At 34.6% G+C, this 15,885-nt stretch overlaps 3 protein-coding genes across 3 annotated transcripts in view; 2 read left to right on the plus strand and 1 right to left on the minus strand.

Moving 5' to 3' along the window:
• Window positions 1-84: 84 nt before the first annotated feature.
• LOC121196870 (5'-3' exonuclease PLD4) lies at window positions 85-3,542 on the plus strand. The gene is made up of 11 exons (XM_041060038.1): window positions 85-206; window positions 366-442; window positions 539-699; window positions 1,265-1,448; window positions 1,565-1,685; window positions 1,799-1,926; window positions 2,009-2,209; window positions 2,388-2,527; window positions 2,618-2,783; window positions 2,876-2,972; window positions 3,095-3,542. The coding sequence occupies exons 2-11, from the start codon at window positions 392-394 to the stop codon at window positions 3,295-3,297; spliced, it is 1,452 nt and encodes a 483-aa protein (XP_040915972.1). The 5' UTR covers window positions 85-206; window positions 366-391; the 3' UTR covers window positions 3,298-3,542.
• Window positions 3,543-3,690: 148 nt separating this feature from the next.
• srp14 (signal recognition particle 14) lies at window positions 3,691-7,116 on the plus strand. The gene is made up of 5 exons (XM_041060040.1): window positions 3,691-4,105; window positions 4,915-4,987; window positions 5,089-5,201; window positions 5,294-5,326; window positions 6,009-7,116. Exons 1-5 carry the CDS (start codon window positions 4,082-4,084, stop codon window positions 6,096-6,098), a joined length of 333 nt encoding a protein of 110 aa, XP_040915974.1. The 5' UTR covers window positions 3,691-4,081; the 3' UTR covers window positions 6,099-7,116.
• xgb (x globin) overlaps window positions 7,113-15,885 on the minus strand; it is a 35,255-nt gene continuing 26,482 nt past the window's right edge. The window contains exon 5 of the mRNA XM_041060039.1: window positions 7,113-7,399. Coding sequence (XP_040915973.1) covers window positions 7,280-7,399 — 120 coding nt within the window. The 3' untranslated portion in view covers window positions 7,113-7,279. The remainder of the gene's footprint in view (window positions 7,400-15,885) is intronic.

The following is a 15,885-nucleotide window of genomic DNA, read 5'->3' on the forward strand; positions in this document are numbered from 1 at the left end:
CACTGACAGCGCTTTTTCTTTTTTCTTTTTTATGCCTTGGCACATACTGTGTCTGAACCAGAAATGAAAGTAAAAACGGGAACTGTGCTGCGATATATTCAAAAGCAGAGATATCTCTTCAGCTCAGTCTCGAGTGAAAGCTGGAGGGGGAATAATCAGTTTGTTTTCAGTTCTTTTTACTGGAAAAGTATCTGCATCTGCTTTGTGTAAGTTGTTTTTGCTTTCAACATACTTTAAAAACCAAACCCTTTCTTAGACTTAAACAACTTAAAACAGCTAGATGATGAGTTCTATCATTAGTGTGGTCAAATCTGAAAGTGTTTATTTTCTGTCCGAGACAATATTTTCCTGCTTTTGATCTTTAGCAGGCGAGCAGTGTTTGAAAGGAAAAATGTCCTCTATGTATAGAAGCCTGCATGACAATTATGTTTCAAACAAAGGGGTAAGGCTACATCAAACATTCACCAAAGTATTTACTGTCTTGTGTGATACTCTTCTTACTGATTTTTTTTTTTCTCATCAAACTCCGTGTTGTTAGAGGTCGACCAGCTGTGTGACATTAGCTGTGGTTTTGGGCTGTCTGACAATCCTGGGGATTTTACTTGCCATCACTGTTCTGAAGAGACCTCCGCCGCCCAAAGACCATGAGACACTTCCTCAGGACGCTGGTGGGGGAAATTTCTTCACGGACCAGTGCAGGTAATAATCCTAAATAAAGCTGTTCAGTGTCTGTAAACATGGCCGTGCACCAAACCACAGAGGTCTGATGAAAAAAAAAAACTTATGATACAGTATAGAGGAAGTGACAGATACTTTAGTAGCCATTACAAAGTTCAGTTAATGAATGACCATTAATATTTACATGTACTGGTTGAACTCACTGACAGGTTCACTGCTTTTGAGATTATACTACACTGTCTACTGAGACTTAGCTGAAATTTTTATTTTACTCATGTTAATGACTGTTTTCCTTTATTATATGGAGCTACTGTATTGTATATAATAGTACACTCTGCGTCTCTAACATAGAACTGATGTGATGTGGTGAATACTGTGAAGTGTGATAATGAGCTACATGTTTGCGGTCGAGAGTCTACTCATTTTGAGTCGTGAAGTTCAAAGCAAAGAATTTGGAAGTGAACCCACTTTAGTAAACTCACTAAACACACATCAGTTTACTTGATGATTAAAGATTAGTTCCTCTAATTGCTCCAGTTCAGTTTCCAGGGGAATCACACACACATGTCTTTGTTTCATCCCTCAGCATGGCCCTTGTGGAGAGCATACCCCAACATGTGAAATATAAAGCCAACGTAACGCTTGGGATCCCTCTGGAACAGGTCTGGAAAGACCTGATCTCCATGGCAATGGACCAGGTGGACGTGGCCTCTTTTTACTGGACTTTAACTGGGGAGGACATCAACGTCAACTCTTCCTCTGACAGACCTGTGAGTTATCAAACAGAGAGAAAGGAGCATGAAGATATTGCTCAGGAACATCAAACCTGGCTTTAAATTTTTGTTGTTTTTACATGTTTTTAATGCTGTCTGTCCGTCCTTGGCAGGGAAAGGAAATCCTGAGAGAACTTGAGGACTTGCCCTCCAGGAATGTGTCCGTCCGGGTGGTGAGCAGTGTTCCCACAGTTAGAACCAACTCCACAGATTTAGAGATCTTAGAACAGAAAGGTTTGTAAACGGTCCTGCTTATTTTCAGGCTCTACATTCATTGCATTAGATTTTAATCTGCGATACACTGTCTGCATCACCACCTTCTTAATCTAGTCTCCTTCTGTCTGTAGGAGTTCAGGTTAGGAGGGTGAACTTCGGGCGCCTGACAAAAGGCGTCCTCCACAGCAAGTTCTGGATCGTTGACAGTAAACACGTGTTTATTGGAAGTGCCAACATGGATTGGAGAGCTCTCACACAGGTAAAAACCAAAGACCCTACAATTCTAGGTGCAATTTTCAGCCTTAAAACATTAGCCTAACAATTTGCTTTTGACTATATAGGTGAAGGAATTAGGAGTGGTCATCTACAACTGTTCCAGTCTGGCAAAAGACCTCCAGAAGATCTTCCAGTCTTACTGGGAAATGGGACAACCCAACAGCTCCCTGCCACTGCCCTGGCCCTCAAAGTACAACACTGACATCAACAAACATCACCCCCTGCTGGTGGAAGCTGAGAATGTCTCCAGCAGAATTTACCTCTCGGTGAGTTTCACTTCAGTTTTACAGGATACTGTGATTCTGATGAATCTTTACAGAGAAATGAAAGCACAGTGGGTTTATTACAGTTTCAGTCAGAGCAGCTACCAAGCCCCACATGGAAATAACATTTTACGATGTTTTTTTCTTTGTAGCGTTACTCAGTATTTTCTTTTCACCGCAGGGTTCTCCGCCATCATTCTGTCCTCCATCGAGGACTCAGGACCTGGAGGCTATTCTCTCCATCATCTCAGAGGCTCAACACTATGTTGATGTAGCTGTCATGGAGTACTTCCCCACCACACGCTTTGAAAGGCCTCTGAGGTAAATCTGACTCACGATAAAAATCTGTTTCCAGCAGCAGTGTGGCGCTTTTGCTTGGTTTTCGTCACCTTGGATTCTCTGATCGAACAGATACTGGCCGTTCATCGACGATGCCATCAGGATGGCTGCTTTCGAGAGGAAGGTCACGATCCGGATGCTGATCAGCTGCGGGCGGGACTCTGATCCAGCCATGCTGCCCTTCCTTCAGTCTCTGGCCGCAATGGACAGCCCTCACCATAATATCAACATTCAAGTAGTAAGACACTACATGAAATAAATGTCATATCTGTTTGAGGTGATCACAACCACTGCATTTTCTAACTTTTTAAAACATCATTCTCTTTCCAGAAATTGTACATCGTGCCTGCAGGAAACCATTCTGATATTCCTTACTCCAGAGTCAACCACAATAAATACATGGTGACAGATAAAGTAGCCTACATTGGTGAGTAGCAGTTTAGCACATATGTTGTTGACTTTAAACCCAGTTAAACTCTTGTGCTGTCAGTCGTTTGTTGCATGTGAATGAGTTAATAACTGACCAGATGACATTGTGTTGTTACCCAGGTACCTCCAATTGGTCAGGGGACTATTTTCTGACCACAGCTGGAGTGGGCCTGGTGATTTCCCAGCATGCTCCTCACTCTGTATGGAAGACCAAGGCCCTGCAGAGCCAGCTCAGAGCAGTTTTTGACAGAGACTGGCACTCAGAGTTTGCTGTGCACCTCGATGACCTGGGGCACCAACCAGACTGTGCTCTATCAACGTAACAGAGGACTGAGGTTCCACAAATATAGAGACAAGATATATTATTAAGGTTGTATTTGTGCGACAACTGTGCTTTATGTTGGTTTTTTATTATCTTTGTGGTACCATCTGTATGTAGCATTGACTGTTTGTTTTTTTTTGATTTTAGATTAAATTTAGATTGAATGTATTATTTTGAAATATGCTGTATAATTATTATATATATATTATTCATAAACGTTATGATTATTAAACATGAGTAACCATCTATGAGATTTTTCAAGTACTTAAAACACTATTTGAGTCCAAGTCCAGTCCAGTACTCCTTTTTTTTTTCATTAAAATAACCTTATCAATCATAAAGCCTGTAAAACAATCTATATTTGCTCCTGTGTGATGCTGTAAAAACACTGAAAAGAAATGTGACACATGGCTTGTTCCTCTAAATGAATCTCAATGTCAGCCACATCCACAGATACAGCCACATCCATACTCACTGCAGCTGCCCCAGCTTGACACAGCATGGTGATCATTTCAAGTCTTCATTCTCTGCCACGGATAGAAAGTGGTGTCTACATTATTTGGTGCTGAGTTCACTGTTCAAAATCACCTTAATGATGGCTGACTGTATGGGTGTTGAGTTGTGTGTACGTCCGCCTCCCTGACAGCAGGTGGCGCTGTGAGCAAACCACAGCCCTGGGGGTGAGGGCGCAGGGCGGGGCTCCGGTTTGTGTAGTACGTGTGCTTCACAGAGCAGTTAGCTTGCGCCTAGTGAGCAAACGATACAGCTGAGCTGAGGTCAGAAACATGGTGCTCCTTGAAAATGACTCGGTAAGAATAAAAAATACATAGTGAGTTACTTGGTGTGTTGTTGTGACTGGTTGTAACCTAGAAATTGACACTGTCTGCATTAGCTATCTAACAGCTAACTAGCGAGCTACCCCAACGTTAGACGAGCGGATCGCTAAACCGACTCATTTGGCTAGCCTGCTAACGTTAGGTCGAAGCTAACACTGGTTCAGAGTTGGGCTGATAAATGAAATGTCCAGATATTATACTTTATAGCAGGGTTAGGGTTAGGGTTAGGTTGTAATATAAAGCCCTGTAGAATTTGTTTGATGCTTTGCTTAATGCTAAAGCTGTTTTTTACGGAGACGCCAGGTGTAGGTAGCGCTAGTCAAACTTTGTGAGTTAGCAACCAGTAACGTTAGCTATTTTTGAAACAGAAATAACCAAAGCAAAATAACTGACATGTCGTGGCTCTCTTATTTGGTTTCTTAAATACTAGTTACCCGCTTATTGGTTACCTATCAAATCCCTGTAGAAACTTATTAGGTAACTTAAAGTTACACTTAGAGTTAATGTAATCTAGCACAGCGGCGTATAGTTAAGAAGTCACCATGTCTTTGAAACAGTTTCGACAAAATTGAGCATTGGGTGGCACCCACCCAGGTAGAATTTATTGCAGGCCTGTTGTATTAGACAGTAATTATTGTGTGTAATTAACCAGTATATTTGGAGAGACGATTAAATATTAACACTAAATATGTCCTGTCCCCAGCTGTGTTTATATTTTGGATAAGACTGCTAGAATATATAAAATGAAGCATTAAGATCAGCTTTTTCTCTCTGTTCCTCAGTTCCTCACAGAGCTCACACGGCTCTTCCAGAAGTGCAGAACATCTGGCAGTGTTGTTATCACACTAAAGAAATGTAAGTGGGCTCCTCCTCATTGTTGTCAGTGATCATTCAACTTAAATGAGAAAGGAAATCTTATGAATTGCTGTTGCACGGATGCATGTTTGTGTTTTCAGATGATGGGAGAACCAAGCCGGTGCCCAGAAAGGGCCACTCAGAGTCATTTGAACCAGCAGACAACAAATGTCTTCTCAGAGCGTCTGATGGCAAGAAGAAAATTAGCACAGTGGTGAGCGTTTCCTGATGTCTGAATTTGAAGATTTCTAAATCTTTTGCTTTTGATGCTTTTTACATTGATGCTGAATTTTCTTGCAATTTCAGGTCAGCACCAAAGAAGTAATCAAGTTTCAGATGGTGGGTTGAGCTAATTTCATGTTTTAATGTTTTGGAAGCTATTAGTAGGGCTGGATGATTAATTGCATTTGCAATCATATTGTGAAATTGTGTGTGAAAAAACGTGATTTTTCAACCTCAGAAACTGTGATTACACCCTGTCACACGACACGCGAGAGAGCGATTGCATGTTCATCTGTTTTAAGAATGGCCTCAGGCTCGACAGAAGCTGACACTGCGGAAAATTTAGTGCCAAAGAGGAGCAGTATGTCAGTTGTGTGGGGCTATTTTGGATTTTTATCAAAAAGAAGATGTTGCGCAGCGTCAGGTATTGTGCAAAACCTGCCTTGGTAAGGTTGCTACCTCACGGGGCTACACTACTAACTTGTTTCAGCACAAGAGTGTACGATAGTTGCATGGCTAAAATTCTGAGCACCTACTGAAGTAAACCAAAGACCACCCGGCAAGGATCAATTACAGAAATATTTGAAAGCGTAACTCCATACGAGCGTACTTCAAAACGGCACATGGAAATCGCAATTAGATTATTTTCCAAAGTCGTTCAGCCCTATTAGCCCAGATCACATTCTCTTGATTAGGTCTCCTTGATGTTGTTAAACGTTTGTTGAACATTATCTTTTGTTTCATTACTGCCGTTGATGAATGAGTCATTTGTGACTAAATTGTAATCTCGTCTTTACAGGCGTACTCCAACCTCCTTAGAGCTCACATGGATGGACTTAAGAAGAAAGATAAGAAAAGCAAAAGCAAGAAAACCAAAGCCACCCAATGAGTAACAGACTCTTTAACATAACCTTGGTTACCTAAACGACCGGTGGGGGAAATGGGAAAGGCCTCCACCTCCACCCGGCTTTCTACCCATTCACCCGAGGCCTCAGAATCACCGGTCATCCACCCGGTGACTGCTTTGATACTATGCCGTTGTTTGGATGGTAACGTCTCATCCCTGGCTGTTCAGTGCCATTGGTGATCTGGAACAGAACACCTGAGGATTTCTCAAAACTCATACAAGATGAAGCAGGTCAGCTTTATTGAATTTCCAGGGCTTCTGCTTCTGAAACCAGTTCATCAACAGCTGTGTCACCTCTGGGGCCAAATTCATGGAGCCCAATGATTAATCGCCTTTCATTCTATTTAATTGTTAGAGTCCCTATTTATGTTATATTAACGGCTAACCTGTGAGCTGTGTTGGCATGTTTCAATTCAGCAGTTTCTTTAGAAGGATTTTTAATTTTCCAGTTAATCGAATTTCTATTTCTTAAATATTCTTTGAAATTTCAGCATGGGTGCTCAGAAATACAGAACTAAATAAGATCGGGTTTATTATTTTGTCAAATTTCACTGTCTTTGACTTGGCTCAGTTTTTGTTGTTGTTGTTTGTTTTTGAGATGAAATTGTATTTTATGTCTTTATTTTACCTTTTGAAGTACAATGAATATTCTTGTGCTACCCCCCGCCCCCCACCAACCCCATTTTTGAACCACATACCAATGCCAAGCTGTCACAGTGAACATCTTAAATTGTAAAACACCACGACATGATTGAGTTTGCACAAAAAAAGTTCAAGTCATAGATTTTACTGAAAGTCATTTCTGAGTTATGAATACAGAGACAAAATATTGGCTGTAATTCAAATAATATTCTGTTTACCACAATTAAAAGGCAGGTTTAGCCACAGCCAGTATACTCTGTCAACCATTTGTTGTATTGTCTCGTCACGCTGCTGAGTCCTGATCTCATGGAAGAGGACTTCAGCTGAATTTCAGAAATAAAGTGCTCTGTTAAAAGTCGGCATGTATGATTTCTGTCCGTTCTTGAGAAAATAGCAAACAATTACTGCGGCAAACATGAGTAATGTAGAAAACAAGATGGTAAATACACTATATACACAGACACATTTCTGTGCTGCAACTGGTAGAAACAGTCTGAGTTGTGGTGAAGCAAAGAAGCATCTCATAGCGCTGTGTTCCTCTTTTCCGGTCTGTCCTTCGGAGAGAGTGTGAGGTGACGCTGTCGGATGCACTCCTCCTGGTAGCCCTGCTTCATTAGGCTGGTCACATACTGGAACATGGTCTGGATTGTAAACAACACACAACATAATCAGGGCTCCCATTAATTTAACTTGGTGAAGATTTTGTAAAAGGTTTATAAAACTGTGTTTATAAGGAAGCGCATATGTCAACAGGATGCATCTGCAAAAACAATCTCTCATCTTTTGCAGTTCATTGTCAAATTCATCAGCAATTATGGAAAAAAATTAGTAAAACAAAATCCCAGTCCACAAGCATCCTCGTTCACATGTTCACTTAGATTTTCACGTTATGATACATGTTCACATTATTTATTGACTGTATCTAAAAATATCAAAGATATTTTAAATTTAAATGAAAATATGAAATAATACAATATAAAATAGAATGACTATTATTGTAAATACTAGGTCATCAAATCAGTGTCAGTTGAGTCTGTCAACTAGGTTGCCTGTTGGGATTTTTAAAGTCCATCAGGTGTCAGTATTCAGTGACACAGGAATGACACTATCAATAGAGTTTGGTGTCGAAACGCTTCATGACGCCTTATCTAACCAACACTACTCACTACGGCTGTATGACGGGTTTTATGACATTTTGAGGTCTTACTAAAATATGACTTTTATTGGCATATTTTGACGCCTTATGGCTGAATGACGTTTGTATGACATTTTGAGGTAAAAAATTTTTTGAATGACACTATCAATAGAGTTTGGTGTCGAAACGCTTCATGACGCCTTATCTAACCAACACTACTCACTACGGCTGTATGACGGGTTTTATGACATTTTGAGGTCTTACTAAAATATAACTTTTATTGGCATATTTTGACGCCTTATGGCTGAATGACGTTTGTATGACATTTTGAGGTAAAAAATTTTTTTGACTTTTTTTGGCCGATTTTGACGCCTTACTATACTATGACGTTTTTTATGACATTTTGAGGTCAAAAAAATTTTTGACTTTTTTTGGCCGAAAAAAACGCCTTACTATACTATGACGTTTTTTTTGACATTTTGAGGTCAAAAAAATTTTTGACTTTTTTCGGTCGATTTTGAAGCCTTACTATACTATGACGTTTTTTATGACATTTTGAGGTCAAAAAAAAATTTGACGTTTTTTGGCCGAAAGAAACGCCTTACTATACTATGACGTTTTTTTTTGACATTTTGAGGTCAAAAAAAATTTGGACTTTTTTCGGTCGATTTTGAAGCCTTACTATACTATGACGTTTTTTATGACATTTTGAGGTCAAAAAAAATTTTGACTTTTTTTGGCCAATTTTGACGCCTTACTATACTATGACGTTTTTTATGACATTTTGAGGTCAAAAAAATTTTTGACTTTTTTTGGCCGAAAAAAACGCCTTACTATACTATGACGTTTTTTATGACATTTTGAGGTCAAAAAAAATTTTGACTTTTTTTGGCCAATTTTGACGCCTTACTATAGCCTACTATGACGTTTTTTATGAAATTTTGAGGTCAAAAAAAAATTTGACTTTTTTTGGCTGATTTTAACGCCTTACTATACTATGACGTTTTTTATGACATTTTGAGGTCAAAAAAATTTTTGACTTTTTTTGGCCGAAAAAAAGCTTAACTATAATATGACGTTTTTTATGACATTTTGAGGTCCAAAAAAATTTTGACTTTTTTCAGACGATTTTGACGCCTTACTATACTATGACATTTTTTATGAGATTTTGAGGTCAAAAAAAATTTTGACTTTTTTTGGCCGATTTTGACGCCTTACTATACTATGACGTTTTTTATGACATTTTGAGGTCAAAAAATTTTTTTACTTTTTTTGGCCAATATTAACGCCTTACTATACTATGACGTTTTTTATGACATTTTGAGGTCAAAAAAAATTTTGACTTTTTTTGGCTGAAAAAAAGCCTTACTATACTATGACGTTTTTTATGAGATTTTGAGGTCAAAAAAATTTTTGACTTTTTTTGGCCGAAAAAAACGCCTTACTATACTATGATGTTTTTTATGATATTTTGAGGTCAAAAAAAATTTGGACTTTTTTTGGCCGAAAAAAACGCCTTACTATACTATGACTTTTTTATGACATTTTGAGGTCAAAAAAAATTTTGATTTTTTTCTGCTGAAAAAAACGCCTTACTATACTATGACGTTTTTTATGACATTTTGAGGTAAAAAAAAAATGTGACTTTTTTTGGCTGATTTTAACGCCTTACTATACTATGACGTTTTTTATGACATTTTGAGGTCAAAAAAAATTTTGACTTTTTTTGGCCGAAAAAAACGCCTTACTATACTATGACGTTTTTTATGACATTTTGAGGTCAAAAATTTTTTTGACTTTTTTCGGACGATTTTGAAGCCTTACTATACTATGACGTTTTTTATGAGATTTTGAGGTCAAAAAAAAATTTGACTTTTTTTGGCCGAAAAAAACGCCTTACTATTCTATGACGTTTTTTATGACATTTTGAGGTCAAAAAAATTTTTGACTTTTTTTGGCCGATTTTGACGCCTTACTATACTATGATGTTTTTTATGACATTTTGAGGTCAAAAATTTTTTTGACTTTTTTTGGCCGAAAAAAACGCCTTACTATACTATGACGTTTTTTTTGACATTTTGAGGTCAAAAAAATTTTTGACTTTTTTCGGTCGATTTTGAAGCCTTACTATACTATGACGTTTTTTATGAAATTTTGAGGTCAAAAAAAATTTTGACTTTTTTTGGCTGATTTTAACGCCTTACTATACTATGACGTTTTTTATGACATTTTGAGGTCAAAAAAATTTTTGACTTTTTTTGGCCGAAAAAAAGCTTAACTATAATATGACGTTTTTTATGACATTTTGAGGTCCAAAAAAATTTTGACTTTTTTCAGACGATTTTGACGCCTTACTATACTATGACGTTTTTTATGACATTTTGAGGTCAAAAAAATTTTTTACTTTTTTTGGCCAATATTAAAGCCTTACTATACTATGACGTTTTTTATGACATTTTGAGGTCCAAAAAAATTTTGACTTTTTTCGGACGATTTTGAAGCCTTACTATACTATGACGTTTTTTATGAAATTTTGAGGTAAAAAAAAAATGTGACTTTTTTTTTGGCTGATTTTAACGCCTTACTATACTATGACGTTTTTTAAGAAATTTTGAGGTAAAAAAAAATTTGACTTTTTTTGGCTGAAAAAAAGCCTTACTATACTATGACGTTTTTTATGAGATTTTGAGGTCAAAAAAATTTTTGACTTTTTTTGGCCGAAAAAAACGCCTTACTATACTATGACGTTTTTTATGACATTTTGAGGTCAAAAAATTTTTTTACTTTTTTTGGTCGATTTTGACGCCTTACTATACTATGACGTTTTTTATGATATTTTGAGGTCAAAAAAATTTTTGACTTTTTTTGGCCGAAAAAAACGCCTTACTATACTATGACTTTTTTATGACATTTTGAGGTCAAAAAAATTTTTGACTTTTTTTGGCCGAAAAAAACGCCTTACTATACTATGACGTTTTTTTTGACATTTTGAGGTCAAAAAAAAATGTGACTTTTTTTGGCCGAAAAAAACGCCTTACTATACTATGACGTTTTTTATGACATTTTGAGGTCAAAAAAAATTTGACTTTTTTTTGCCGAAAAAAACGCCTTACTATACTATGACGTTTTTTATGACATTTTGAGGTCAAAAAAAATTTTGACTTTTTTTGGCCGAAAAAAACGCCTTACTATACTATGACGTTTTTTATGAAATTTTGAGGTCAAAAAAAAATTTGACTTTTTTTGGCCGAAAAAAACGCCTTACTATACTATGACGTTTTTTATGACATTTTGAGGTCAAAAAAAATTTTGACTTTTTTTGGCCGAAAAAAACGCCTTACTATACTATGACGTTTTTTATGACATTTTGAGGTCAAAAAAAATTTTGACTTTTTTTGGCCGAAAAAAACGCCTTACTATACTATGACGTTTTTTATGAAATTTTGAGGTAAAAAAAAAATTTGACTTTTTTTGGCCGAAAAAAACGCCTTACTATACTATGACGTTTTTTATGACATTTTGAGGTCAAAAAAAATTGTGACTTTTTTTGGCCGAAAAAAACGCCTTACTATACTATGACGTTTTTTATGACATTTTGAGGTCAAAAAAAAATGTGACTTTCTTTGGCCGAAAAAAACGCCTTACTATACTATGACGTTTTTTATGACATTTTGAGGTCAAAAAATTTTTTGACTTTTTTCGGACGATTTTGAAGCCTTACTATACTATGACGTTTTTTATGAGATTTTGAGGTCAAAAAAATTTTTGACTTTTTTTGGCTGATTTTAACGCCTTACTATACTATGACGTTTTTTATGACATTTTGAGGTCAAAAAAAATTTTGACTTTTTTTGGCTGAAAAAAACGCCTTACTATACTATGACGTTTTTTATGACATTTTGAGGTCAAAAAATTTTTTTACTTTTTTTGGTCGATTTTGACGCCTTACTATACTATGACGTTTTTTATGACATTTTGAGGTCAAAAAAATGTTTGACTTTTTTTGGCCGAAAAAAACGCCTTCCTATACTATGACTTTTTTATGACATTTTGAGGTCAAAAAAAATTTTGACTTTTTTTGGCCGAAAAAAAAGCCTTACTATACTATGACGTTTTTTATGACATTTTGAGGTCAAAAAAAATTTTGACTTTTTTTGGCCGATTTTGACGCCTTACTATACTATGATGTTTTTTATGACATTTTGAGGTCAAAAAACATTGTGACTTTTTTCGGACGATTTTGAAGCCTTACTATACTATGACGTTTTTTATGACATTTTGAGGTCAAAAAAAAATTTGACTTTTTTTGGCCGAAAAAAACGCCTTACTATACTATGACGTTTTTTATGACATTTTGAGGTCAAAAAAATTTTTGACTTTTTTTGGCCGAAAAAAACGCCTTACTATACTATGACGTTTTTTATGAAATTTTGAGGTCAAAAAAAAATTTGACTTTTTTTGGCCGAAAAAAACGCCTTACTATACTATGACGTTTTTTATGACATTTTGAGGTCAAAAAAAATTTTGACTTTTTTTGGCCAATTTTGACGCCTTACTATACTATGACGTTTTTTATGACATTTTGAGGTCAAAAAAATTTTTGACTTTTTTTGGCCGAAAAAAACGCCTTACTATACTATGACGTTTTTTTTTGAAACTTTGAGGTCAAAAATTTTTTTGACTTTTTTCGGTCGATTTTGAAGCCTTACTATACTATGACGTTTTTTATGACATTTTGAGGTCAAAAAAAATTTTGACTTTTTTTGGCCAATTTTGACGCCTTACTATACTATGACGTTTTTTATGAAATTTTGAGGTCAAAAAAAATTTGACTTTTTAGGCCGATTTTGACGCCTTACTATACTATGACGTTTTTTATGACATTTTGAGGTCAAAAAAGTTTTTGACTTTTTTTGGCTGATTTTAACGCCTTACTATACTATGACGTTTTTTATGACATTTTGAGGTCAAAAAAATTTTGACTTTTTTTGGCCGAAAAAAAGCTTAACTATAATATGACGTTTTTTATGACATTTTGAGGTCCAAAAAAATTTTGACTTTTTTCAGACGATTTTGACGCCTTACTATACTATGACATTTTTTATGAGATTTTGAGGTCAAAAAAATTTTTGACTTTTTTTGGCCGATTTTGACGCCTTACTATACTATGACGTTTTTTATGACATTTTGAGGTCAAAAAAAATTTTGACTTTTTTTGGCCTATTTTGACGCCTTACTATACTATGACGTTTTTTATGACATTTTGAGGTCAAAAAAATTTTTGACTTTTTTTGGCCGAAAAAAACGCCTTACTATACTATGATGTTTTTTATGATATTTTGAGGTCAAAAAAAATTTGGACTTTTTTTGGCCGAAAAAAACGCCTTACTATACTATGACTTTTTTATGACATTTTGAGGTCAAAAAAAAATTTGACTTTTTTTGGCTGAAAAAAACGCCTTACTATACTATGACGTTTTTTATGACATTTTGAGGTCAAAAAAAAAATGTGACTTTTTTTGGCTGATTTTAACGCCTTACTATACTATGACGTTTTTTATGACATTTTGAGGTCAAAAAAAATTTTGACTTTTTTTGGCCGAAAAAAACGCCTTACTATACTATGACGTTTTTTATGACATTTTGAGGTCAAAAAATTTTTTGACTTTTTTCGGACGATTTTGAAGCCTTACTATACTATGACGTTTTTTATGAGATTTTGAGGTCAAAAAAAAATTTGACTTTTTTTGGCTGATTTTAACGCCTTACTATACTATGACGTTTTTTTATGACATTTTGAGGTCAAAAATTTTTTTGACTTTTTTTGGCCGAAAAAAAGCTTAACTATAATATGACGTTTTTTATGACATTTTGAGGTCCAAAAAAATTTTGACTTTTTTCAGACGATTTTGACGCCTTACTATACTATGACATTTTTTATGACATTTTGAGGTCAAAAAAAATTTTGACTTTTTTTGGCCGATTTTGACGCCTTACTATACTATGACGTTTTTTATGACATTTTGAGGTCAAAAAAATCTTTTACTTTTTTTGGCCAATATTAATGCCTTACTATACTATGACGTTTTTTATGACATTTTGAGGTCAAAAAAAATTTTGACTTTTTTTGGCTGAAAAAAACGCCTTACTATACTATGACGTTTTTTATGACATTTTGAGGTCCAAAAAAATTTTGACTTTTTTCGGACGATTTTGAAGCCTTACTATACTATGACGTTTTTTATGAAATTTTGAGGTCAAAAAAAAATGTGACTTTTTTTTTGGCTGATTTTAACGCCTTACTATACTATGACGTTTTTTAAGAAATTTTGAGGTCAAAAAAAATTTGACTTTCTTTGGCTGAAAAAAAGCCTTACTATACTATGACGTTTTTTATGAGATTTTGAGGTCAAAAAAATTTTTGACTTTTTTTGGCCGAAAAAAACGCCTTACTATACTATGATGTTTTTTATGATATTTTGAGGTCAAAAAAAATTTTGACTTTTTTTGGCCGAAAAAAACGCCTTACTATACTATGGCTTTTTTATGACATTTTGAGGTCAAATAAATTTTTGACTTTTTTCGGACGATTTTGAAGCCTTACTATACTATGACGTTTTTTATGACATTTTGAGGTCAAAAAAATTTTTGACTTTTTTTGGCCGAAAAAAACGCCTTACTATACTATGACGTTTTTTATGACATTTTGAGGTCAAAAAAATTTTTGACTTTTTTCGGTCGATTTTGAAGCCTTACTATACTATGACGTTTTTTATGACATTTTGAGGTCAAAAAAAATTTTGACTTTTTTTGGCCAATTTTGACGCCTTACTATAGCCTACTATGACGTTTTTTATGAAATTTTGAGGTCAAAAAAAAATTTGACTTTTTTTGGCTGATTTTAACGCCTTACTATACTATGACGTTTTTTATGACATTTTGAGGTCAAAAAAATTTTTGACTTTTTTTGGCCGAAAAAAAGCTTAACTATAATATGACGTTTTTTATGACATTTTGAGGTCCAAAAAAATTTTGACTTTTTTCAGACGATTTTGACGCCTTACTATACTATGACATTTTTTATGAGATTTTGAGGTCAAAAAAAATTTTGACTTTTTTTGGCCGATTTTGACGCCTTACTATACTATGACGTTTTTTATGACATTTTGAGGTCAAAAAATTTTTTTACTTTTTTTGGCCAATATTAACGCCTTACTATACTATGACGTTTTTTATGACATTTTGAGGTCAAAAAAAATTTTGACTTTTTTTGGCTGAAAAAAAGCCTTACTATACTATGACGTTTTTTATGAGATTTTGAGGTCAAAAAAATTTTTGACTTTTTTTGGCCGAAAAAAACGCCTTACTATACTATGATGTTTTTTATGATATTTTGAGGTCAAAAAAAATTTGGACTTTTTTTGGCCGAAAAAAACGCCTTACTATACTATGACTTTTTTATGACATTTTGAGGTCAAAAAATTTTTTGATTTTTTTCTGCTGAAAAAAACGCCTTACTATACTATGACGTTTTTTATGACATTTTGAGGTCAAAAAAAAATGTGACTTTTTTTGGCTGATTTTAACGCCTTACTATACTATGACGTTTTTTATGACATTTTGAGGTCAAAAAAAATTTTGACTTTTTTTGGCCGAAAAAAACGCCTTACTATACTATGACGTTTTTTATGACATTTTGAGGTCAAAAAATTTTTTGACTTTTTTCGGACGATTTTGAAGCCTTACTATACTATGACGTTTTTTATGAGATTTTGAGGTCAAAAAAAAATTTGACTTTTTTTGGCCGAAAAAAACGCCTTACTATTCTATGACGTTTTTTATGACATTTTGAGGTCAAAAAAAATTTTGACTTTTTTTGGCCGATTTTGACGCCTTACTATACTATGATGTTTTTTATGACATTTTGAGGTCAAAAATTTTTTTGACTTTTTTTGGCCGAAAAAAACGCCTTACTATACTATGACGTTTTTT

Source organism: Toxotes jaculatrix, chromosome 17 (assembly GCF_017976425.1).
Source record: "Toxotes jaculatrix isolate fToxJac2 chromosome 17, fToxJac2.pri, whole genome shotgun sequence".
In the NCBI taxonomy this organism is placed as follows: Eukaryota; Metazoa; Chordata; class Actinopteri; family Toxotidae; genus Toxotes; species Toxotes jaculatrix.